Here is a 25754-nt window from a genome sequence, read left to right on the forward strand (position 1 = left end):
TGTTTGTGCGATTACCTTGTTAGGCGTTAGTCATGTTCTTTTTTAAATATAACTAAACATAACTGTTATTTTTCATATGAAATGTCAGTGTTACTACATTTCGTTACCGGGCTGAAAAAAGTTACCATTGCAGTTACTGGAAAATGGAATCATGTTACAGTAATGCATTACAGATGAAATCACCCTGGATTGCATCAACCACTAAACTGTGATTATTCCAGGATTACTCTTAAAAACAAGTGGTTGAAACAATTCAATAGGATTCCCAAGTGATACGAAATTCTGAAAAAATAATAAAAAAAAAAAAATCCAGCTGTGGCTTATCCGAGAAGGGTATACAGCTATGGCCAAAAGTTTTATATCACTACAATTTTAGGACTGAGACCAATTTAAAATTAAAACAATATCGCAAAAGTCTACCGGAAGCCATAATAGTAGCACAGCATTTCACATTAGATTTCGAAATGTCACATTTTTCTTTTGATCAGTTTTTCATTAAGTATATAGAAAATTACAAAACTGAATGTAATTCAATATGTTAACGTAGCATTATTCAGCCGGTTTCATTCCACTTTCTGAAGAAAAATGTGTTGATTCTTTTATTTATTTATTTTTAATTTAGTCGTCGCCAATTCGTTTTTTGTTATTTTCTCCCCAGTTTAGTAGTGTCCAATTATTTTGTTTAGCTCAGCTCACCGCTACCACCCCTGCACTTGAATTGGGAGGGGCGAAGACGAACAAACGCTATCCTCTGAAGCGTGTGCCGTTAGCCGGTTGCTTTTTTACACACTGCAGACTCGCCATGCAGCCACCCAGACCTACAGCGTCGGAGGACAACACAGCCCTGGGCAGCTTATAAGCAAGCCCGCAGGTGCCCGGCTAGACCACAGGGGCCGCTGGTGCATGGCGAGCAGAGGATACCCTGGCCGACCTAAGGGGGCGCCGATTGGCCAACTGTGCACCACCCTTGGGAGCTCCCGTCCTCAGTCGGCAAAGGAATAGCCTGGACTCGAACCGGTGACGTCCAGACTATAGGGCGCATCCTACACTCTACACAAGTGCTTTTACTGGATGCGTTACTCGGGAGTCCCAAAATTAGTTAATTAAATAGGGCGATGCAAAACTTTTAGCCATAGTTGTAGGTTGATCAAATCAACCGTTAAGTATCCTATTCGTAAGCCTTTACTGTTCCTATGAAAAAAGGAGTATAAATCAATACAGTCATTGTTTATCAATCTCAAATATATAATGAAGTCCTACCAACACTAGCCACAATTAATCTATCTGCTCTTACGCATTGTATTTAGCACCAATATGTTGTACTGTGTGCTTTCAGTTTGTTCCTTATCGTCCACGGTTCTAAAACTGACATGAACCTTTAACCCTTCAAGGAGTCTTACCAAAGTTCATTTCACCAGCAAACACAGTGATTAGCAGGATAATGGAGAACCCAGATAACAGGCCAGCATTCTGTAGTAGGAAAAATATGATATTGTTTTTTGTGTTTCTTTTTTCATCTCTCAGAACGGCATTCATCTCTGGGAACTGTAAAAATAAATACATATTCAGATTCAGCTGACATCAACATGTAAACAAGGTATAGCTTTGGCAATGGCCAAGGCCCAGACCCAAACCCAGATCCACACCCAAACCCAGCCTGAACAGGAGTTTGTTGGTGTTTCCAGTGAAGGCGCTGCCCAGTCTGAACAATACAGCACAACTGTTCAACCGTAAGGGTTTTTTTGTTTGGTATTGTTTAACCCCTTTATTTTGGCCCCTGTGCTTTGTTTCTTTGTTTTTTGCTTGTCATTAATAAACATGCATTTCAGTGCTTTAACTGCAGCTGTCTGTGTCTGAGTCTCTCTCCTGCTGGTATCCAGCCTTGCCAGTGACACTACCCTTTCACAATCTCATTAACCCACAGGAGCATAACAGCCTGAGTGTATGACTGTGACAGGAAATGGCTGAGTGGTGACATCAGGCCAGATGCAGGAAGAACAATAAACAGGCAAGGACTGTAGTTGAACAAGAGATGCGTGGTGCACCATTTATTAAACAAAAATAAATAAAATATTTAAACAAAAAACACTTGTTCACAGATCACAAAAAAAGGAGATTAACCAAAAACAACTCTTGAACACAAATAGGTCAGGCTGGGCAATCGCCTTCACTGTTCCTATATGTTTCTTAGTTTTTAAGTTAATCTCTCTCTCTTCGCTTGCTCTCGTTCCTCCTCTGAACACCCCACCTTGAACAGAAAGCTGCAGGCTTTTTATACAGGTTACCATCTCCCGATTTAGTAACAAATTAAAATCACTTAATTCAGGAGATGGTCACCTTCTGCATGAGGTTTTTAATCATTCCTGGCAGAGGACGAGTTTACTAACCTCGCCTCCGCCAGAACACGTTGCAACAAATAAAACAAAACACAAAGCGCTTCGCCGTCATATATACAAATAACAATAACTAAATCATAACAAACAAAACACACGGCTTTCGCCGTCATTTATATAAACACTAAATAAATAAACACAAAACAAGACAGGGGCAGAGAGGGAGACCTCGTTCTAAAAATAATTTAACCAGCAGGGCTTTCCTACCGCCCTGCTACAATGACTCACCCTGAACAGTTCATTGTTTAGTTACATGGCTTTACAATTCTAGTTACATCCTACTACTTTTATTATCTCTATTTTAGCGTAAGTGGGTAGCCGCTTATAAAAGTGTACCATGGTACATTTGCTTATACTTCGCATTTACTATCTTTTTTTAGTTGTCATTACCTGTCTCTCTACCTTTACAGTGCTAACCTACGATTTACATTGCTTTCACTAGCTTTATTATACTTCGCTATGTTTTTATTGTGGTAAACTTTTATAAGGGGAATACTATATTGCTAAGTGGTTTGTTTTATAACTGAAACAGCTTAATGTACAGTTTAATTTAAACACAATGTATATTAGTTAATTGAAATGTACTTGGTGATATCTGGTGCCACCTTGTGGCAGTCTGTTCATGATTTTTTGATATTGAAGTGGGCTTTACAGCTACAGCTGCTGCCTAGAGAAAAGTGAGCAATAAAAGCGTCATACAATTCCGTATTGGTCCAACTTAATTAGGCCAAAAAGAGCTTAATGCATTTAAGTACTGCATAATAAAGCTATTTATTACTAAAACAAAAATGTAAGGCACTGGAATTCCTGGCATCCACTCGATCAGTTATTAAATCCTAGAACATCAACAGTGGAGTGGAGACAGAACTTTGGAAATATTTCAAAGCAAGTTTTTGTATGCAAGGGTACAGTTTTTTTTTAGAGGTTTTTTTTTTTTTTTGGCAGGTTAGGAAAATAACATTAGTTACTCACCATGTCTGCCAGAGCGATGTACAAGAACATTCCACCTGCAAGTCCAAAGATGATATTAGGAGAGAAGTTGCTGCCTATAACAATCCCCAGGACCAGTCCGATGTAGCAGGAGCAGGCAGACAAGAGGTTAAAGAACAAGGCCTGTGGGACGCTCATGCCTGCATTTAAGAGGATAACAAAATCACCTAGGAAATGAATACAAGCAGAAGTTAACATCTTACAGTAAACAACATACCAAAATAAATATAGGACTGACTCAATAACAACAATGTACAGTGGCAGTGTCTGTGCAATAACACTCTAGACTAGACCACAAATAAAATAAATCCACAAAGCCATTACTTCAAAGTGTACTTATTACCATCTGTTCTGAATGGAGGAAGTTATAAGACACCAAGAAATAAACCAGGAATTTGATTTAGAGGCTCTTACATAGGTGTTGGAATTATTTATTTTTTTAAATACTTTTTAATGTTTTTCAAAATGATTACCTGAATGTTCTTTCATTTTTAATTAGCTGTATCACCCTAAGATGTTTATGAAGACAGTGCAGTGCAGGGTAGCACTGCAACACTGACACAGTAAAAGAAATAAAGAAAGAAAGAAATAATCTACAGTTTACACTGGAGTCTGCATAATCATTTTTTTGCGTGCTTACCCAGCTCATGAGGAAACTCCTCACACACGATCGCTATAGAGGTGCTCACCCCCTGGAACACTGACACTGTGAAGGATGCACCGATGGCCAGCCCGTCAATGAAGTTATGGACGGCATCACTCAGTGTGATCATCCAAGCAACCGTTTTTATGTTAGAAATATTTGGCCCTTTAAGCCAGCTACAGTAGCCCTGCGACAGCTGGGTGTCCTGAAAACAACAAACAACAAACACAGGCATTATTGTTCTTGTAAAGAGAGCAACAACGAATTAGACAGGAATGCACTACAGTCTGTCTCAGTATTGTATGTGGCGTTGATCCTTTTTAACTTAAGATGACTTTGAGAAACATAAGCTTTATAAATAATAATTTGTCAGTAGAATAAATACTCAATACTACATAAATTACTGATAATACCACAATAATCCATTATTGTTTTTGGTATTGACAAATGTCTGAGATTCCTGCTTTGGAAAATTGAACGTACACTTTGACAGAAAACAAAATTCATTGTTTAAATTTCTATATAAAAAATAAATACAACTCGTATTACCTAATCGTGTAAACTATGTCTTGTATATTAATTACTTTTTTGTCTTGAATAGTATTGGTACAAAACTTTGTGCAGATTATGTCACTCGGACATGTTTGAAGGTCGACATTTACTAGTAGTATGTGTTGCAAAACACTTTGTTAATAATTAACGTTACTTTTCCTAATTACAGTAAATTGCCAAACATTATAAATAGAGCAAATACTTTATATTGCTGAAGTCAAGATATTTAATGGAAATCTCAACTGGAAAAACTGTTTCTGATCTGGATGCTTCAAACTTTCTCTTTGGGAAGAGGGACGAATTGTGTTTTATTTAAACTGTGCAATCATGTTGAGCTGAATGACTGTCAGATAACATTTTTTCTTTTGCGGCTATCTTCCCTTTTAATGAGTTTGAATCCTTCTGAATAAGGTGGAACAAAAATGGATTTAGGTTTTCAGTCTTAACTTTTAATTTTATAATTTGCTTGAACAGAAGAAATGTTACCATCACATTTTGGTGAAGTACACAAAAGCTGTATGTTATTATGATAAAAAATAGACTCACCTGCACTCTGTTAGAAGCATCCTTAATACTGTCCCCATCACTACTGTTGCTGAAACTGGAAACAGTGACAATCTGAGTGCTACCAACAGGGTCTCCATTCTTGATGGCATCCATTCTAATTTTGTCACCATCTGACAATTCACCTGAAGGATTGGAGTGACTATGTCCATGCTAAAATGAAAAAAGCAATCAGATATATGGAATTCACATTTGTTACCTCAGGTCAAAACCGTCGCCAGAATCTGAGACATCTATAGAATTGCATTGTAATTTGTAAGTTGGATGTTTATTGAATTCGATGCGATCTATAAAATAAAAAATAAAAAAACACTGAATACAAAAAATGTATTCAGTGCTAGAACTTACAACACTTTGTGTATAACAACTGGTAACCCAATGCAGTACCATGTCAGGGCCAGTGTTTCAGAGTAATGAAATAGTATCCCAGTGCTTTATCCAACTTAATCATTGAAGGATAGCTAGGATATTGGTATATAGAAAAGTGATGATTTTGCTCTGTATAGTATCCAAACCAAATTCAATACTAACATTTACTTTATCTAAAAGATTAACCTGACAAAAGCCTATCAGTTAATGCAACCTTGTGGTAATCTTGTTTTTAATTTTTGCAAATGTATTAACCTGTGCGTCTTTTTGTATTATTTTCGTTTTTAATGATGTCATAAAATTGCAGCAAAAAAAAAAAAAAAAATAGTGAATTTCAAAAATAAGAACAGCACATGCATATAGGAGACTTGTTGGTCCAGTGGTTAAAGAAAGGGACATATTACCAGTCGCTTCCAGGTTCAATCCCAGCTCAGCCACTGACTCACTGTGTGTGAACCTGAGCAAGTCACTTAACCTCCTTGTGCTCCGTCCTTTGGATGAGACGTAAAACCGAGGTCCTATTGTAAGTGACTCTGCAGCAGCAGTTGTAATGTAAGTCGCTTTGGATAAACGTGTCTGCTAAATGACTAAATAATAATAATAATAATAATAAACATGCAGGCATACACGTGTTTCTATAGTTAATTATATGTTGCAAAATCTTTTTTTTTTAAATGTATATTTTATATTTACCTGGTGCTCTGTTTTTAATACCAGCTGTAATAACTTTTCTGTGAAATAAAGGATGTAGAATCCTCCAAATATGCCAACTGCTTGAAGAACATAATTATCCACTTTAGGATCAAATCCAAAGGCCTATGGAAAAAAAAAGGAAGTTTAGAAGAACGTTGAAAAGGGGCAACTAAATAACAATTTAAATATTTCGGTCAGTGTTCCAGTTTGACCTTGCTCAACAACTGATATTGCACGGCTTGTTAAACTGGCTTTACAGTGAATTTTTAGGTTGTGTTGGCCTCCAAAAATATAAAATAAAAAAGCAAAATGCCCAGACATAGCCTTAGACAAAACCCAAATAGAAAATGATACCGTAAAAGTGAGTTCTGATACTACCACGGTAACCATTTTGGTGTTTGGGAAGGAATTGGTTCACATATGATTTACATATGACACAATGTGTTACTAGCTAGGTTGCTAAAGTTTTTAAAGCTCAGATTCTTTCAGTTAAAGAAAAGAGAAAGCACGTGTTAATTTTTTGAAATACATTTTGTGTTTTGAATAAGTGCAAAACATACCGGAAAGTTGGTGTAGCTCTAGGTGTAGTCATCTTGGCATAAGGCTTTATTACAGCCAGGAGCACGCTTAGTAATAGACATTGTGGGGAGAAATATATAATTTGGTCGGATTTTAATAATAATATATCAAACTGTTGAGTGGGTATATAAAGGTTCAAACAAAAAATTACCCCAATATTTTAATAAGTTAATGCAGATATTTTAACATTCTAAGACTTTACTTTAATTTTAAGGTGTAGTGGATTAGACTCTGGGAGGGGATAGTGATAAGGGAGGGTATAAGTACCTGTGTAGGGCCTCATTTTAGGCGAGAGATTTGAGACCCCAGAGAGTGAGTAGCTGTGTAATATCTGTCTTTTGGATGTACTTGTTTATGTTAGATCATGTTTTTTTCTGCCATTTTTTTTTTTACCTGAGGCCTCAAATATAAACTCGACTTCTGACCATTTCCTGCCACCTGCAACAGCCACTTGACCACAAAACATTACAAAGCCCAATTGCTCAAACACAATATATATTATTTCATAGGTTGCTCTTTAATCAGTATAAAATATTTAAAACTATGTAGATTAAACAGATGATTACTTAACTATGTCTTATTCCTGACATATCTGTATTACATGATTTACTGTAAAATATTAGAACAATGTTATAGGGTCCATTTCAAAGAAACATAATGTAAGGACATTATGCACATGATCTATTTTGTGTTTTCATAGTGTTAAGATGTATCATTCTTGCTAGTATTAGATAATAATGTGGAGTAAACTTAGTAACTCTCTTGTGATAATGACATGCTATCCTTCTGCTTCACACTCTCCTCTGGCTACCTATCTCTGCTTGCATTAATTTAAAGGCCCTAGTTCTTGTCTACCACTCTCTCTCCACTCCTTTACTGGCCAACTGGTCATGCCTTCCCTCCACTTTCCATCCTCCCGTGCCCGCTCCTTCTCTTCCCTAGTCCCTCTGTGGTAGAACCACCTACTGGAGAACTTCAGGACTGCTCCCTCTCACCGCCTCCCGCCGCCTCCTCAAGACCAAATGGAGAACTTCAAGACTGCTCCCTCTCACCACCTCCTCAAGACCTACTGGAGAACTTCAGGACGGCTCCCTCTCACCGCCTCCTCAAGACCTACTGGAGAACTTCAGGACTGCTCCCTCTCACCGCCTCCTCAAGACCTACTGGAGAACTTCAGGACTGCTCCCTCTCACCACCTCCTCAAAACCTACTGGAGAACTTCAGGACTGCTCCCTCTCACCGCCTCCTCAAGACCTACTGGAGAACTTCAGGACTGCTCCCTCTCACCGCCTCCTCAAGACCTACTGGAGAACTTCAGGACTGCTCCCTCTCACCGCCTCCTCAAGACCTACTGGAGAACTTCAGGACTGCTCCCTCTCACCGCCTCCTCAAGACCTACTGGAGAACTTCAGGACTGCTCCCTCTCACCGCCTCCTCAAGACCTACTGGAGAACGTCAGGACTGCTCCCTCTCACCGCCTCCTCAAGACCTACTGGAGAACTTCAGGACTGCTCCCTCTCACCACCTCCTCAAGACCCACTGTTTAGACTGCACTTGTAGATCTCTTGCTCTACCGCTCCTATTATGCACTGAACTTGCTTGACCTATACACCACGTTACTGGATCCTCAGCTAATGGACTATTGCACTACTATGTCACTGTAGATATCACTTGCTGTAATCCTAACTTGCTGCATCCTAGTTCATACTGTATTTTAGTAGTATTATTTGCACTTACTACAAACTACACTTTACTTAAATATTATGCTTGCATTGTAACCCTGTAACACCTGTAAGTACCTTGGATAAAGGCCAAATAAATAAATAAATAAATAATTAGAAGAAGAATTAAAGGGCAAGTTACACAACTTTTAACTACATCTTTCATTTTTCACTGGTCACATCCCATTGCTGAAACTACAAGAAATTACAGATATAACAATAAGCTTCTGCTTACCTCTGGAATAAGCTGCAGAACAGCATTTGAGAAAAGAGTGCCAATGGCCAGCCCTATAAAGTATGTCAACACTTTTGGAAAGTACGGCTTCTTGGTAAAAGGAACCAGAGCAAGACCCAGAAGTGAGGCCAAATTGATAAGGGTTACAGCTAGGACTCCAAACCCCCAGACTGGAAAGGAAAAGAAAAATAATGTATATGGTAGTCAGAAGGGTAGCTACAGTAGCTTTCTAGTATTGTTTGCAGTTTTTCAGTATTTTGATGACCGTTTTTACAAATGTCATCCTTGCTTATATTTTTAGTTGAGTATCTGCACTTCATGATATACACTCGTTACATTTCATTATAACCTCTTTCAAGACACTGTCATTATGTTTTGGTTTTGAAAATGCGTACATGTGGAACCATTTCACAAATATGTACGGTAAACTGGCTAAAAGATAGAAGGACAGACATTGTGAAGTACAGTTTATGGGACCACCACATCTAAAACCTGCTAACTATTCCACCGGGAATCTGTAGGAAACAGTTGTGTTAGTATTAGTTAGTGATTTATAGACAGAATTAACAGATCTGTTACCATTGGTAACCTGTCATATCAAAAATAGTAGGGAATGACAATGAAGACAGCTATCACTATTTTCTATCTGCACATGTGTACAGACCTTGAAAAAAAAAGAGATGGAAAAAGCAAAAGACATAAAATGTAATATAAAAATAAATTGATTCATAAGGTCATAAAGACAGTGTGAAGTCTGACTGAATTAGCAGTGTAACACATTAACTCATAAAGAGCTATTAACTTAGTAGCAGTTGAAATCCTAAATAAATGTAATAAAAACTTGTTGACCGCACATGGAGCTTTGTACTAGCCTGTGACCCTAACTGATTCCCCCGTAATCAGCTTTTTTAGTTATGCAACAGTAAGCAACAAAACACACTTTATGCTTGATCTGTTTCCCCTTCTGTAATATTAGACCTCGTCTCTCATGGTGTAAGACTTGTTTCTGTGGGCAAGAGGACCACAAGGCACCAGAATAGTAATGGAGGCATGATCACTTACAGCAACATGAAACAGAATTCAGCTGCTGTCTTATACTGCCATCCTATACTGCCTGCTCTTGGAAGGAAATTAATCCTTTTTATGTGGTTGTTGACCTGTTATTTTATCCTATAGCTCAGTGGTTTTCAACCTTTTCATCTCAAGTACCAGTGTTTCCAGCTGGGACCACCAGGTGTACCAGTAACTCCGTGCACTCTTAAACGGCTGTTGTAAAACCGAGACCTACCCCATTACAACCAGGTTTGCTGTGTCTTTACTCACTTTTTTGTTGTCACATTCTACTGAATGGTTAATCTATGCAGCTGATGACTGCAATAAACACAGCAGGTTTATATTTTAAATATTTGTTAAGTGTTGTGTATGGAATTGGTGGCCGCACCTTTAATTGTGTACAGTTATATGGGAAATAGCATATGCTGCAGCTCCCATGCTCAGTGTTAGAAAGTTCTGATCTGACAGCATGTAACGCGGACAGCTTTTATTTTTCAGTAAAAACAAGTTTAAATTGCAGTGAGTTCATTCTGCTAAATGTATGTTATTAAATACACCACAGCAAGCACATTGTCATATTTTAGATATTTTCACAGCACAGTCTCAGAGGTAAATTTACTTAATGGCTTTTTTTTATTTTTATTTTTTTACTGCAATCCATTAAATTTTTAATTCCATTATTAAAACGGTCAGTTTGCGAAATAAACTTTGTTTTCCCTGCAGCATCACCCTGCTTTATAACAAAACTCACGTTTTTCATTATGGTAACTATACTTGCAAATTACCGTGCCTGCTTCTTTGGCTGAAGAGATAAACAGCTCATCATCTAACTGGGGAATCTGCTGTGCAATTAAATCATCCTTAAACCCTTGACGGTAAACAATGTAACTAAATCTATTACAGCTGGAATGCATGATGCAACAGACGAAAAAAATCTGTTTGTGTTGACTCAGATCTTTATTTAGGCACTCTAAGATTTGACTGGTTAAAGATATTGTTGATTTACTTGAGCCTTTTTAATTGTTTTCAGCTCCTAAAAAGTTGCAGATTTCAAGTTACATACGATTTTACAGTTAAATTGAAATATCCAACTGTTTAAGAGCTGAAAACAATTAAAAAGGCCCAATTAAGCAAATTATTAGTTAAATTAAGGGTTTAGTTAGGTAGTTGAGAGCTCAGTTGGAAGTCATCTTACTAGTTTTCTAGTTTAGCGAGCGTCACAAGAACGGGGCTAAAGTTCCTGATACCCTGTTATCTTTTCGGTTGTCTATTCTGGGTTGGTGAGGGACTGCTTACTGACCCATTAACTTCAGTCTGAAGGGGAAGGACTTCTACACAGTAAGAAGGAACACCACTAGAGTACCAAGACTCACCGTTGGAGGACCGACTTCATGGTGTCTGTTTCTCTCCTGTGATCCTCTGGGGCCTTAGGGACTACAAGGGATAGAAGCAGGACAACGAACGTTTCCCCAAACTGGAGCTCACGGTACTGTTTCCACACTCACCATCTGTATTTCAGGAATTGTACACAGCGACGGAAGTAAAAGCCATCTGGGGTCATCCTTGGATGACTGGGTGACAGTGGCAAGGACAGTATAAATAGTGCCTAGATGTTGCCACCTGCTGGCTAAAGCAAGAACCTTCCTTTAAAGGGACTAAAAGAAAGACTGCTTGTATATTGAGATCAGTTCACTTTTCGACAATTTTACAGTTCAAGAGTTTTAGTGAGTAGAATATTTAGGTTTACTTAAACGGCTAAGGATATACGTTTTCTATTTCCAAGAACACACTTATTATTTCCTTGCCATTGTTAATTTAGGTATAGTTCTCTCTACAGTTATTATTGGTGTGTGTGTGTGTGTGTGCGTGTGTGTGTGTTTGAGTGAGTGTTTTTTTTTTCCATATTAGTCTGTCGCTATTCTAGATAAGGACCCCATCCTGGTACCCCTTTTTCCAACTCCCTTCATTTTATTTCCCCTCCCCAGAATAAGTCTTGGTGACTGGCATTAATAATCTAGGTTGAGACCCCTCCTCCCCGTTTATAACAATCTATCCAGCTCTATTCATTCCTTTGCCTCTTCATAAGTTGAATTTATGTTCAATTTCTTCCAAGAAGACAACTACTGAGTTTATTTAAATATTCTCATTTGAATTTATAATATGTGTTAATTGTTTAATAAATCTACAGTTCTTTTATACTCTCTATATTTCCTATACCCCATGCTTCTTATACGTTCTGTTAGTACATTATTGTTCTGCCCCCATATTTTGCGGGCTGTGTGAAGTCCATCTTCGTGTGGTCAATACGCATTTAGGCTACTGTGTGCAGGTGCAACTGGTGCTACAGTAACAAACAACTTGAAAGGATAAAGTGTGCACAAGTACGTTACTAGATAGAAGGTAACATCTACAGTTCTTTTCCATTTTCTGTGCCACTTAACCTTGACAAATCGGTCATGCAGCGCAATCAAACAACTACAATGTTCCCTTTATTGTGACATTTTTTTCCCCTTTAACTTGGATTCGATTATACATGCCAAACATAGAGAATAAAACTATTATTAAACTCACCTTGGTAAGGTACTGGTTTAAGAGCAGGAAGATTAGGTTCAGTTGCTTTGGAAACACAAGGCTGAATGATAGCTTGCTGTAGAATCGCTGGGCAGATGTTTTCAAAGTTTGCTGATGTTAGCTGACTATCGTTACTCAATCCATACAGTGAAAAAATGTGTTCAACGGACAAGCACTGGAAAAGAAAAGGAGATGTTAACTGAGTGAGTGCTATATCCTGTTGTTCAACAAAATAATGTGAATAATCCAGAGCACATTTTCTAAAAGGAGGCAGCTGAACTTGATCTTGTCAGATCTCAGAAGCCAAGAAAGATGATGTCTGGATGGTAGACAAAATGATGGTTGGTATTGCAGGAGATGAGATGTTAAAACTGAAGATTTGTCTATTCTATAGGCAGTAAAGAATGCAGTGACAGTTGCAAAAGAGCAAGGGTGTTTAACCCTGGTGTCATGTATACATTCCAATGCAGATCAATGCAGACCTTCCTGGTCCGACTCTTGGAGGCGTTGTTCATCCCATGCAGTGCACTATATGTGAAAGGATGGGTTTGAATGGCGTGTGAGATGACATCACAAATCAGGAAGAAGTGCAAAATAAACAGTCTGTACAGGGCTGAAACTGAGGCACTGCGGTGCTCAGTGTTTTATTATATAATAAGAAATAAACAGTTGAATCAAAACACAAAAGGAAAAGGCACATCGGCCAAACAAATAAACACGGAACAGATAATGAAAGAAGATTATTTAAATATAGCAATTGTTTAATCTTTCTCTTCTACCTCATGTATATCTCCACCTCCAATACTCTCTCAGCTAATGAGCCGAGAGTGGGTCCTTTTATATTTGTGGCTGGAGCCTTGATTACCCATTAATAAATTACCTTATTAAGGGTCCAGCCACATTCCCACGAGAGTTTTTAGAATGGGGTATTAGCCCCATCCACACTGACTATACATTATAAGACTATATTATAAGACAAATAAAAATGACGGACGGCTTTCATCCGCCTGCACACAAACACGATATTATAAATAACAGAAATACTATATAAATAATATATACATAAATATGCACAAGAGAGAAAGTCTAGAAAACTGACTGGATTCTATAAAACTGGACTGGCCAATAAGCGTTCATTTGCAGTGTCCTCTGTGGAAAATATCATCCCAGTATGGAAACAAATGGAGATCACATTGAACACATGCAGACTTGCTGTGGTGATATGGTGCACAGAGTCAACCACACAATCCTCTTCCCTGTGGTCCACCGTTGCTAGCCCATAACTTCACCCCCAGCATACTTTATCTGTGAATTGTGTTATTGATCTGATCAGCAGGACTACACCAAATATAGAGTTGCCACCTGCATCTTTCACACAAACAACCAGTTTACCTTGATTTAAGCCCCGTAAGGACAAAAGATCATGCTGTTGTTGGGTTGCTGGTGTGATAATGCTGTATGAATACACACAGAATGTGGCTTTTTTTTTTTTTTTAAGAAAGTACATGTTTAAAAAGTAATGCAATGACCTACAGTATGCAAGGGTTAAACCAGTGCAGGCACACAGGAGTGGGCTCTCCTAATCCTGTAATAAGCACAAGGTTATAGTGGAATGCATTCTGAAACTTCTGTCAGATGCTAGGAGTGTAAAATAAAGGTTTGGTGCTATACTGGTGCAAAACCATCACAAACATGACAAACAGACAGGCAGGCAGGTCAGCTAAATAGTTAAATGAAACGTATAATGTAAATTTTAGTAACATAAGTACTGGATACAGTACTTTATATAACATCGATACTGTCCATTTAACAATGTAGGTGCACTATATTCATAGGGTATTTTAATATAAATTAAGTGTAGCAACAATCTATCTGGCTAAAGACAGTGCCTAATAGTGAAAATAAATGTTTTGTTTAAATGTGTATGCACACCAACAGTACCCAGAACAAATAAATAAACATCCCAATACATTGTCACTCACCAGTACACTTCATGACTGATGGTTTTGGATATAAAGACTTTAAAAGGTCAAAAAGGTAATACATGCGACATAAACATATTGTAATTTATGGGTTCAATCTAAATACTGTAATAACAATAATGAAGCAAATAAAGACTAAGGGTTACAGAATGTAATTGTCAATCCGGGTAATTCATGAATAGAAAAAAAAAAAATAAAAAAAAAAATAACATTTTCAAAAGCAGGACAGGTTAATCCAGATTTTAAAAAAAAGTAATGATCACCTCCCATAAAGAGTAAAATAAGACTTGAAACAAAGCAGACAAGACATTCAAAATAGTAAGTGATGAGTAACATTGTATCAAATGTGATTATAACAATTGTTTTAGGCAACTATTTTTGACACTCACCTTATTATAATGTTTTAATCTTTTGCGCATTCTGTGAATAAAAGGGTAATGATGGTATAGACCAACAGAGAGAAGGACACACCATCAGCAATAAGGTTTCCTATTTTTTGAATGAGGATCCTAAACATTAGTTTACAAACTAGTGACATTATGCAAGTACTGTAAAATTTTCATACATTACTGTAGTTTTTTGTTTGTTTGTTTTGTTTTTTGTTTGTTTTGCAAATCAAAGCACTGGGAATGATTTTGCATTATCAACCAGCCAAGTTTATTAAAAAAAAACAAACAACCAAACAAAAAAACATTATACTGGTTAATACACTGAAGTATGGTTTCTAATATTTTTTGATATGAAAAGCCTACATTCAGTGCTGTAATGCCACTTGTTCGAGGTTTAACAAAAAAAAAGAACTGAGAAATCATAATTATGGTATGTAGAATTAATGACTTAATAACCTAAAAGGTCAGTATGTAGTAACTGAAAAATACTGGCCTTGTATTTTGCTTCAATCATAATATGTCATCTGATAATATCGTACGTATGTTACATAAATTATAGGGATTTAAATACGGTATAAACGTCAGAAAGTATAGTGACTACCTTAGAGAAGTGAAAAGTTTCCAACTCGTCCGTATTAGCTGACGGTGTCCTGGCTCCAACTTTTTCCAGCATGGCACCAATACTCTCTCTGGAAATAGTCTCATTTTGATGGTAGAAACGGAAAATGTCTTCCAAAAACGCATTGGCTGGATTGATTTGAGCTGCACCAGGGGTCAGGATAAACATCAATGTTGCCAGAAAGGCACTGGTAAAAGAACAAAACATGCTGGAACTAGTCACGCTGGGGCTATTTAGCTGGCAGGGAAAACCTCGGATGTGGTTCTTCTCTTACTGCAAACGAAAACAAACAAAAACTCAGCCAATTTGGAATACCATGGACAGTGTATGAAGCAATATCCTGTTAAACTTTCTAAGGTGAAAAAAAGTATTTAAGAAATACCTACTGTGCTCAACAGCGGCTTGTTCTGATGCTGTATCGTGGCTGCGTTAACACGTCATGATGAATGTAGAATTGATTTAATTTTAACTCCATTAAATGACTATAACTACAGGTCATTTTTAACCACACTTGTCGCCTGCCACTCTAAAATACCATACCTGTGCAAATAGTTGATAGTACTTTACTTCACCACCGATCTGGTGCAAAGATCAATTCTCGCTCATAAAGAAAAAAAAAAAAAAAAAAAAAACTCACCAGACTTCTCTGTTTTAGAATTTGCTGACACAAGAAGCAAAGCCGTTTGATTTCAATACAATGGGCTCTTTGTGTTAGCATATTTCTATAGTGTGACAGGGCATAAGCTTTTTCTTTCTTATATTCCAGCCTAGTAAAATACAATCAGATGAAATTTCAATGAAAGAACATAGACTTTTGCAGTAAATAAAATATAGCAAATAAGCATATAGCTTAATGTTTTATACAAACCACAAGTTAAAGAAAACTACTGTGCCTCTTGTATGAAAAATGCAGCAAGATTTTTTATGCACATAGACAGTTGACTAAACTCACTTAAACAATAATAATAATTAAAAAAATAATAATGATCTTGGCCTGTTTAATATGTTCCTGCATTCTCGGGACTCCCTCTGATGGCTGTTTAAGACACACAATTTTAGGGTATGTATTATTGTCTTTTCACTGAATTTAACAAAAGACTGCACAGGTTAAGATGTCTTCCTTCACATTTTCATTAATTCAGTATAGGCCACTGTTAGATATGGGATGGTCGTTTGTTTATGTGAGATGCTGAAATTAAAGAAGGACTCTGTGAAAAAGACCTAGGAGTTTTTGTTGACTCAGAAATGTCTTCATCTAGACAATGCGGGGAAGCTATAAAAAAGGCCACCAAAATGCTCAGATACATTGTGAAAAGTGTTGAATTTAAATCAAGGGAAGTAATGTTAAAACTGTACAATGCATTAGTAAGACCTTGTCTTGAATATTGTGTTCAGTTCTGGTCACCTCTCTACAAAAAGGATATTGCTGTTCTAGAAAGAGTGCAAAGAAGAGCGACCAGAATTATTCCGGGCAACCTAATTCAAGCATTCAGAATTCTAAAAGGTATTAACAATGTCGTAAAAGAAACAAGGACCAGGGGTCACAAATGGAGAGTAGACAAAGAGCCACTCAGAACAGAAAATAAGAGGCACTTTTTTACACAGAGAATCGTGAGGGTCTGGAATCAACTCCCCAGTAATGTTGTTGAAGCTGACACCCTGGGATCCTTCAAGAAGCTGTTTGATGAGATTCTGGGATCAATAAACTACTAACAACCAAAGGAGCAAGATGGGCCGAATGGCCTCCTCTCGTTTGTAAACTTTCTTATGTTCTTATTATACACTGAGACATTATTAAAAGCGGTAGTATGGTTTGTAAGGAGAACGGGGACAGTTGTAACACAGGGTGGTTGTAACACCTTGAATTTCTCCTCACTGGGCAGATGCTCAGTTCAGGTTTCTGTCTGCCTGTGTGGAAGAGGAGCTGTCTTTGCCATAGCCCTGAGATTTTATCTACAAAAATCAATTTTGAACCTAGTTGAGTAAATTTTTTCCCCAATGTTCTTTTTGTGATGTATACCTGTGTTGCCCAGTTTATGGATCCAGGCTTTTAGCATTCTCATCCCTTTTAGCATTCTCATGACACAGTTAATTGCTCATAGTTTTGTTGTTTCTTGCTGGAACATGAGGTTTAGTAATGGCTCCCTGGGTTGCGCCCAGTTGTAACACATGTTACAATTGACCTCATACACAATTATCTGAACTAAATTTGAGCACATGAATCTTGAACTGAAGGAAACAAAATGTTCATGTATCACAATTGTGACTGAGAATGACATGTTCTTGCTTGATAAGGCCTATAATTTTAGGGAAAAGTTTTAAAAGTAGGACAACAAAAAAAAATTGGCCATGGTGTCAACTGTAACATCGCACACCTTACATTTCAAGCACCCTTGCCATATGTATATCAGCTTTTAAAACAGGATAACTATGGGGATTGGCAGAGGACAGATGTATGTTGTTTGTATCAAAATCTGGCCAAACTAGCTCAAATAATTTGTGCGTAATGCAGATAAAGGTAAAAAATGTTACAACTGTCCCCGGTCTCCCCTACCCACCCAGGTTTTGTACCCACCAAAGTCCCTGTGATAACACCATCAATTATAGCTAATCCTTACAATAACGCCAGCCCAAATTTGCCATACTACATTCTAAATAAATACTTATACGAACACTAGCACAACCATTCTGCCCTGCAATATTTTGTTTAGCATCCCTGTACCAGCCCTGCCTGATATTTGTGCTTCAGTTTGCACTACAGCATGATCTGCACATGTGTCTGCTATCTATGTACTCTGTTTTATCTATGTGGGTCCAGTTTCTACACACACTCTTTCTTCATCCCAATTGATACAACACAAAGATAAATACATTCCTGCAACTGCAGCAAGTGGTTACAAACAGCACATTTAAGATCTGTTATGGTTTAGAAAAAAACAGTGTAATTTAAAAAAAAAAGCCTTTTTTATGTATTAATTTTCAACCAATCAGTGATCACTAAAGCAATGTATTTCACTGTATACACAAGAGCTAATCAGTAGTGTATAGTGGTGTAGCACCCAGAAAGGATTCCCTTCTTTAGTGTTTACAATTAACTCAAGGAGAACAAAAGACTAATGGAAGGGAACCCTTTTTGACTGATGTGGCATGACACTACTGGTAGGGTGGTTATATGCTCTATCAGTCACTCATTAAGTGAAAAAAAGTTTCAAAATAGTGTGAATTACTGAAAAGCATACATTTATTGACTTCAAGCAGGGCAGAATTTCAAGTACTGAAATTACTATATTTTATTAGGAATACATGCTTAATACAGGTCTGTGACAGGGGCACGTGTAAATAGTGTGTTTTTTCTATGGTTTGCAAATAAAATGTGTTTAATTTGAAAATTAAGTTTGTGTTAGATATGGCAGGGCTAGGAGGTTAGAATTCCCTCCCTGTCTAATTCAAATTAATGTGCAGCATGTGGCCAGGTGTTGGCTGACCAATTGATTATCAATCGACCCTGGCCACATGCCTTTAAAAAAAGGAGCTGAAAAGCCAGTGGTTTGTTCTGTGCTTTGTTTACAAGCCGAAAGCCTCATGACTGCATGTAGATCCAGGGCAAGTGAACCAAAACCAAAACCGGGGACCACCACATGTTTAACTGGGATCCTTGGGATCTAGTAAATATAGAGGATTTTAATCGCACAGAAGAGTATTTAGTGTGTGTTACGGTGAAGGTTCCTGGAGTGGCCACTTACCACTGCACTTGAACAGTAAATAAAACATGAACGTCTGAGTAGAATTTTCAAATACAACCTGTGTCTCTCCCATCTATCAGCAAACACCCACACCCGTAACAACACCTCAATTACAAGGTCATTTAAAGGAGCTCTTATCTGAACTAATTGAAAAAACCTGATGTCTGCTCCTTTAAAAAAAAAAAAAAAAAAAAAGCATCAGCATCAAAGATCAAAGTTCACAGAGATATTCAGTAGACATACCCATAAACCTAAAGGTTTGTGTAGTCCACAAACAGTGAAAGGAAATAACCTCATAGAGTAGCCCTTTCTGGATTTACTAATTTTGACTCTTTATTTGGCAATGGCTCCTTTCATAACATGAATGCACCCATCCTCAATAACTGAACCACCACAATACCCGGATCACAATCCAAATGGGCATGTTTGGGATAACCTGAACAGTGCATTCCTCATCACGATACCATGCCTACATCTCTGCACCAATTGTGTGAATCGTTAATGACTGAATACATTAACATCCATAGAGACACCTCCCAGTACCTATGACATGCTGACAAGACAGATGTTGACCCAACACAATATTGGGTACAGGTCTAATACATGTATACAACATGGGCAAGAAAAAACTGTTGGGGCACCCCTGCCTGACAATGCCCTGGTGGGGTTCCATTGCTCACATTTAGGCAAGTTGTAATTACTGAGGAGGAGAAATCTAATGGGACAAATGTAAATTGTTCCACGTCCCAATAGGATCTGAATACCAAATGGGTGGTAGAACTAGAACAGGCTAAGCAAGACGAAGACCTTGATACTGTAAAAGACTCATCGCTGTCAGCATCCAGTGTGGGGAAGCAAACTAAAAGGCAAAAAGAATGCTTTGGCATACAGTCAAAAAATAGAGTACAAATCAAAGGAGGCAGGATGAAATTGCAGAACATTTTGGTGAGGCTGTACTTAGTGCTTAGTCCTGGTCACTACATGCCCAAAGCTATGTTGTAACCTTGGAGATAGCTTAACATAGAACACCCAGTGAAATGCCAGGACTTATAGCGATGAGCTATGAAGATAAGTTGACAGAATGTAATGCATTTAGCATGATAATTAGGAGGAGCTTGATTGAAGTCTTTAAAATATAAAAATAAGTTGACATAGTTTGCTCTAAATAATACTTTAAGAAAAGCACATAAACCAGGAATAGAGGACAGTTGGAAATCAAGCACAGATGAATTTAGGACAGAGGGAAGAAGACTCTTCTTTACACATAGTGCTGAGCATATGGAATGTTACCTAGCCATGTTGTTGATGTTGAATCAATAGGATCCTTAAATTACTAGGAATCAGATAAGCACTGATGGGCCAAAAAAGAATCTCATTCATACATGTCCTTGTGTTCTTATGTTACAGTACTGATCCCAAAAATAAATTAAAATGTATTTGAAGTTTGAATGATGGTTTTAATAACCATGTTCAACAAATAAAAGGAGAAAAATAAAGTGCCATGAGAAAGAGGAGAATGTTTTATGGAAATAGCCACTCACTTGTATCTGACTTTTTAAAAATGTATTCTCCATTCATAACTATTTGTGTTATGTATTGTCATGGCAACAGTTAGGAAAGGCGCTGATTATTATTTGAATATCAATCGTAAATCGGAAAACAAGCTTGGATAAAAAGAAATGGTTCATATGATGTACAGTGAGGGGGTGTATCCAGTTTTCACCACAGTCTATTTTTATACAAATATTAAATAAAATTATATTAAAATGTAATGCTTCTGTTGCTCATTTGTTTAGAGTAAGATTAAAATAAAATCTGAACACATTTCTCTCTAGATTACTTCAACATTTGACCAGATTTTTCAACCCTGAACAGTTTGATCAGAGGTTCTGCTTTCTGTGATGTATCATGCTTCAAAATCATTGAACTATATTCTGATTTACACTTTCTATGCTTATATAATGGTCTATAACTGTAAAGCTTTATAAATGAGTGTAGCCACCTGGCATGAATCAAACCGCTTTCCCTAACAGTAATCTCTTATTCCATGAATTTTTTTTTTTTTTACAGTGGTTTCAAATTTAGACCACTTTTTCAACTTACATTTTTGTTTTATTTCATTTTATTTTGATTGGCAATATAGGCAACACAGAAATAAAGTTAGCATATTAAATAAACACTATGACCAGGATTTGCTAGGTTTGTGACTAATATTTGGCAAAGTCAATGTACAGGTGTGGTGTTAATATGCAGAGTGCGTTAAAACGTGGTACGCCGTGTACTGCGCTTGCCCGGGTATGCACGAATGATTTTAGCTCCGAAAACAAGGAAACGCCCATTTGAAGGGAGTATGATGTACTGAGTTTGGCCCTAAAAGTTATTTTATATAATACCACAATTCAGCACATTTGTGAGACTTTAACTAGTGAGCAGCATATTGGGTTATCTAAAATTGTAAACAAATACGATGCTGTGCGTGAACAAGTTTGTCTTGTTCGCAGTGAATTGTGCAGCACAGTGAGCATGCAGTTGTCTGATGTTAAACGGGTAAGCGGCCCGCATTCTGTATTTGTTCAACGTCTTTTATATTACACCTAGCCCAGATTTATCCTATTGCCAGTAGAGGTCACCATTGAGCTTAGCTGCGAGACTCGGCCTCACCCCTTATTTCCTGTATAACTCTGCACCGCCTCCAAAACAGGAAGTCAATTCGTGACATATATTTGAGATGTGTTATGCACTTGGCCCGCATGATAGGAAATTAATACATTCAGTTGAATGGCAGTACCGGTATGTAGAGTAAAATGTATACTTTAACCAGACGATGACTTAAGTCGCCCAAACTGCAGCTGCTACTGCTAATTGTCATACAAATATAGCTAGGTGGTGTTCAGAGTGTGTGTGTGTGGTTGTTTTTGCACTATACAAATAATTCAGTAAAACACATGCTTTTGTGTCAGTGAATTAGTTTCCAATCCACGAGGGGGCAGCGCTTTTATATATATATTTTTTTACAGAGGTTTGACGTCAATGGGAATTTCCAGCGAGGAAGTAACATTGCATCAAATACACTGTTGGGCAGATACTCCTACATTTTTCCTTGAAAGGGAAAAGAAACTGATTTTCTTTATCATAAACGTTCATGTAGGACAAATAAAAGCTGTTGGTTTACACATATTGATCCTTAGTTTGTTAACGAAAGATTTCATTTATATACATGTAACACATTGGAAATGGCGGAGTAATTTGTATTGCAGCACTTGATCGCACTTTTCAAAATCAGCTTCACATTCTTCCAAATAATTCTGGACGTTCAGAATAAGGTAGGAGCGTCATTTTACCTTATATACGTGCTTTAGAAAATCGAACATTCTTGTGTTTTTAAATCTTAATGTTATTAAACATGTTGCTCGTGTGCATTCAGTGTGTATCTTGCTAAAGCTGTTGCATATTTACTTCCTCATATTTACAGACTGTGATACGGTATATGTTATGGGGCCTAGTTGTAATAATGTCCAAAAAAAAAGAAAGAAATGTATATTTTGAGCGGTGGAAAACATGAAGCCTAGCATGTATGTGGAATGAAGTACTCTTTAATCTGTAGATTAATAAGAAAGAAAAGCCACAATATGTTGTAAACTATTGTTTTGTCATACCACATTTGAGGTATTCGGCACTGTGGCATAGGCTCTGTAACATTAATGTCTTATCGGCACAGATTGAAATGACTGAACGTGAGAAACCGAGCACTTGAACACACATGGCTCTGCTGCTGTAAGGTTTACAGTTTGTTTTGATGCTCAATGAAATGCCCAACTTGTGAAATCAGATTAATACTTTTGCATCGCTATGGATAACAAAAGTGAGAATGTTGCAAGGGTGTTTTTTTTTTAACTAAGAATAACGTTCTCCAAATAGAAAAACATCGACAGCATTATTATATATGTGTTTGTGTGTGTTTCTCTAGTTTTATGAAGGGTATTTCAAATAATAATAAAATAGACTTTCACGATTTGATATGTGATTATTCAATTGTGATTAAACCTGCTGAGCACATTCTCAGCACAAGCTAGGAAAGTGTCAGAATCGGGTGGTATAGAGGCTTCTAATGATCTGGGGGTGTATGGATACATTTAACAAAGTGTGCTAAAAATTTTCAAGTTTCGTCGCAATTAGACGAGCCCTTTCTGGATGTATACGTGTAATGGAAAGTCAGCTTCTGTTTACCAAAAAGAGACTACTTACTAACAGACAAACAACCTCCATATACCGTCAGGTATGTGATAAGCTGTAAAGAATGACATACTGACTAACGTCCATCTGGCTAGGTCCCTGCTTGAAGAATAGTAAATGTACAATGTAGGACACAAAAATGGCAGATGTTACCACCAGTAGGATTTGTGATTGTACTTAGACAGCTGATTTCGCTTCTGTCAGTAGTTCCACAAAACACTTTTTCTAATATTATTACCATATCTATTTTTGCATTGCTGTAAATTTAAGGCCAATTAAACATAATTATGTAGCTTTCTTCAACCCTGAAGTTAAACTATTAACAACAGTATTTGTACTGGTATTAAAACAACAACAACAAGAACAAAAACAGCCTGCTGCCAGTAGATTTTATTCTGGTCCTAGTCAGTCTGAAACAGGATATATGTATCTAATAAAACAAGTTCTCCCCCCAAATTTTATGCCAAAACCAACCTATTATTTTCTGTTTCAGGTACTGCTTGGAGACATTGCTGCATATTTTCATCACCCCTCACAACTTCCAGGACTGTTTTAAGAAACTAGGGTAATTTTGTTTTTTTCTAATTGTTTTTTTTACCTTGTTTAGGCTGAAGCACCTCGTTTTGAACCATCTAACCATTTAATGTTTTTAAGAACAAAAAGATGTGGTGGCTCCAGAGATTTTAAGTGTGAACAGTTACCCCAGTAGTGAAATGGACTGAAGGAAAGCTGCATATCAGTTAGCATTATAGTACATGCACCATTAAAAAGGTTGATTTAGAAAGGATGGCTCTTTGGGAGTCTGCTGTGCTAAATCAATTGAGTGGGCCCTTCCATGAGCTGCATAGGTCTCAAGTGTGCGGTTTATAAAGAAACTAAAACCAACATCTGGAACATTAGGTTAAAGAACATTACCAGAGATGTTGCCTTTACTTGGTTATTTCACACCAGCACTGTTTCTGGGTCGAAGCATGTTACTGGCTGAAGGGATATAAGGCAACAGGGTTTAGTTATTAAACTAGTGAAGGGGTGGGGACAATTTTACCCTACAGGTGAAATGACCCAAGAAGTGCCAGACAGTCTAAAAGCATGGCTTTAACCTAAATAAAAATATGATTTCTTTCAAAACTGCACATTTGAGACTTATAATGAAGAGATGTGCACGGTGGAGAAAATGTTTGTTAGCTACAATTACTTTAATGAGGAACAGTTAGTGGAAAAGCACTCAAGTCTTAGAAACCTTAGGGGCATATTCAATGAAAAAATACTATATTAGCCTCTTCTATGGCATCATTCAGTCAAACGTTCCATCGGCACAGTATATTTGAGTTTTAACTAAAAATATTATTTAATGCTACCTTGAGTTTCTGGAATTTTTGTTCATATGCTAAACAGAATTCTAGTCTGTTTCTACAGATTTACTGTAAAATGTTAATGTATTTTGTATAGTATTCTCCAAAACAAAGAAAAATAATCAGTTGCTAGGTTGCTGTTACAGTCAGGCCTCAGAAGATGATAATTCTAAAAATGGTCACTTTTAAACAGATTTTACTGATGTTTATATCTGTCTAAAAAAATTAATATTGGTAGTTTAGTAAGAAGTTGAAATGGGTGGATGTTTAGCAGTCAAGTACAGGCAACAAAAATCTGTTGTGTTTTGTTGTACATTAATATAGAGAAATTTTGACAATTCATTGCAATCTGTTGTAAAATTGTGCATATCAGACCTTGCAAATGAAAGAGCACAGATAACATTTCATAGAAATAAGTCGTTAGGTTGGTGGTGACTCAAATCTTGCTTTTCTTTTTTATCTGCGGTTCTCCTTGCAGGCTAAAAGACACCAATTAAAATGCACACAGCAGTAGCTATAGAAACTAAATGACATCAGGGCTGATACAATCAACCTGGGATAAACCACAGCTGTATTCTTTTAAGAGCATTTTACAACAACATGGACTCTACCTGGATTGTGTTAACCACTTAATTTTATTAGTAATCCTTGGATGTTTGTGCAGTAAATTTAAGTCATTATATGTATTTTAATTTAAGAAAATATCTGGCACCCTAATGGTTTAAAGAAAGCTCCCTGTTTGCAGTTCTTACTGTCATGTAGCCTATTCACAAACACAAAGTCATTTCACCAAGAAAGTGAGATTCCCTCTCTGCCTTCGACTCATTCCTTCCTGTTATTTAGTAACCAGCTGCTTCCACTAGTGACTGACATGGTTTGTTGCTGGTGAAGCTGCTGAGGTGAAATGACCAAGAAAGTACAGGTGTAATAGACAAGGCATGCAAACTACGAGCTTCTCTAACCCAGTAAGGTGCCAGAAATACATGTTTCTATAATATGCTTTTTTTGTTGTTGTTCAATAATGCACGTATAAAACCTTTGTGAATGGAAGAGCATAAATAACCTTTTCTAGA

General features: G+C 37.1%; 2 protein-coding genes across 3 annotated transcripts in view; one reads left to right on the top strand and one right to left on the bottom strand.

Moving 5' to 3' along the window:
- Window positions 1-1201: 1201 nt before the first annotated feature.
- Window positions 1202-15942, bottom strand: slc39a8 (solute carrier family 39 member 8). Of its 2 annotated transcripts, none has more exons than XM_041221717.1 (9): window positions 15740-15942; window positions 15336-15626; window positions 12364-12538; window positions 8740-8909; window positions 6205-6327; window positions 5125-5295; window positions 4024-4231; window positions 3366-3523; window positions 1202-1545 (listed from the first exon to the last, which is right to left on the bottom strand). In XM_041221717.1, exons 2-9 carry the CDS (start codon window positions 15558-15560, stop codon window positions 1387-1389), a joined length of 1389 nt encoding a protein of 462 aa, XP_041077651.1. In that variant the 5' UTR covers window positions 15561-15626; window positions 15740-15942; the 3' UTR covers window positions 1202-1386. The 2 variants fall into 2 exon arrangements, with proteins under 2 accessions (XP_041077651.1, XP_041077641.1); XM_041221707.1 differs by having other exon boundaries at window positions 3366-3550; window positions 15740-15936.
- Window positions 15943-22121: 6179 nt separating this feature from the next.
- LOC121296314 (nuclear factor NF-kappa-B p105 subunit-like) overlaps window positions 22122-25754 on the top strand; it is a 37064-nt gene continuing 33431 nt past the window's right edge. The window contains exons 1-2 of the mRNA XM_041221731.1: window positions 22122-22419; window positions 23823-23894. The gene's annotated coding sequence lies outside the window, so the exon portion shown is untranslated. The remainder of the gene's footprint in view (window positions 22420-23822; window positions 23895-25754) is intronic.

This window comes from Polyodon spathula, chromosome 2 (genome assembly GCF_017654505.1).
Source record: "Polyodon spathula isolate WHYD16114869_AA chromosome 2, ASM1765450v1, whole genome shotgun sequence".
NCBI classification, from domain to species: Eukaryota; Metazoa; Chordata; class Actinopteri; order Acipenseriformes; family Polyodontidae; genus Polyodon; species Polyodon spathula.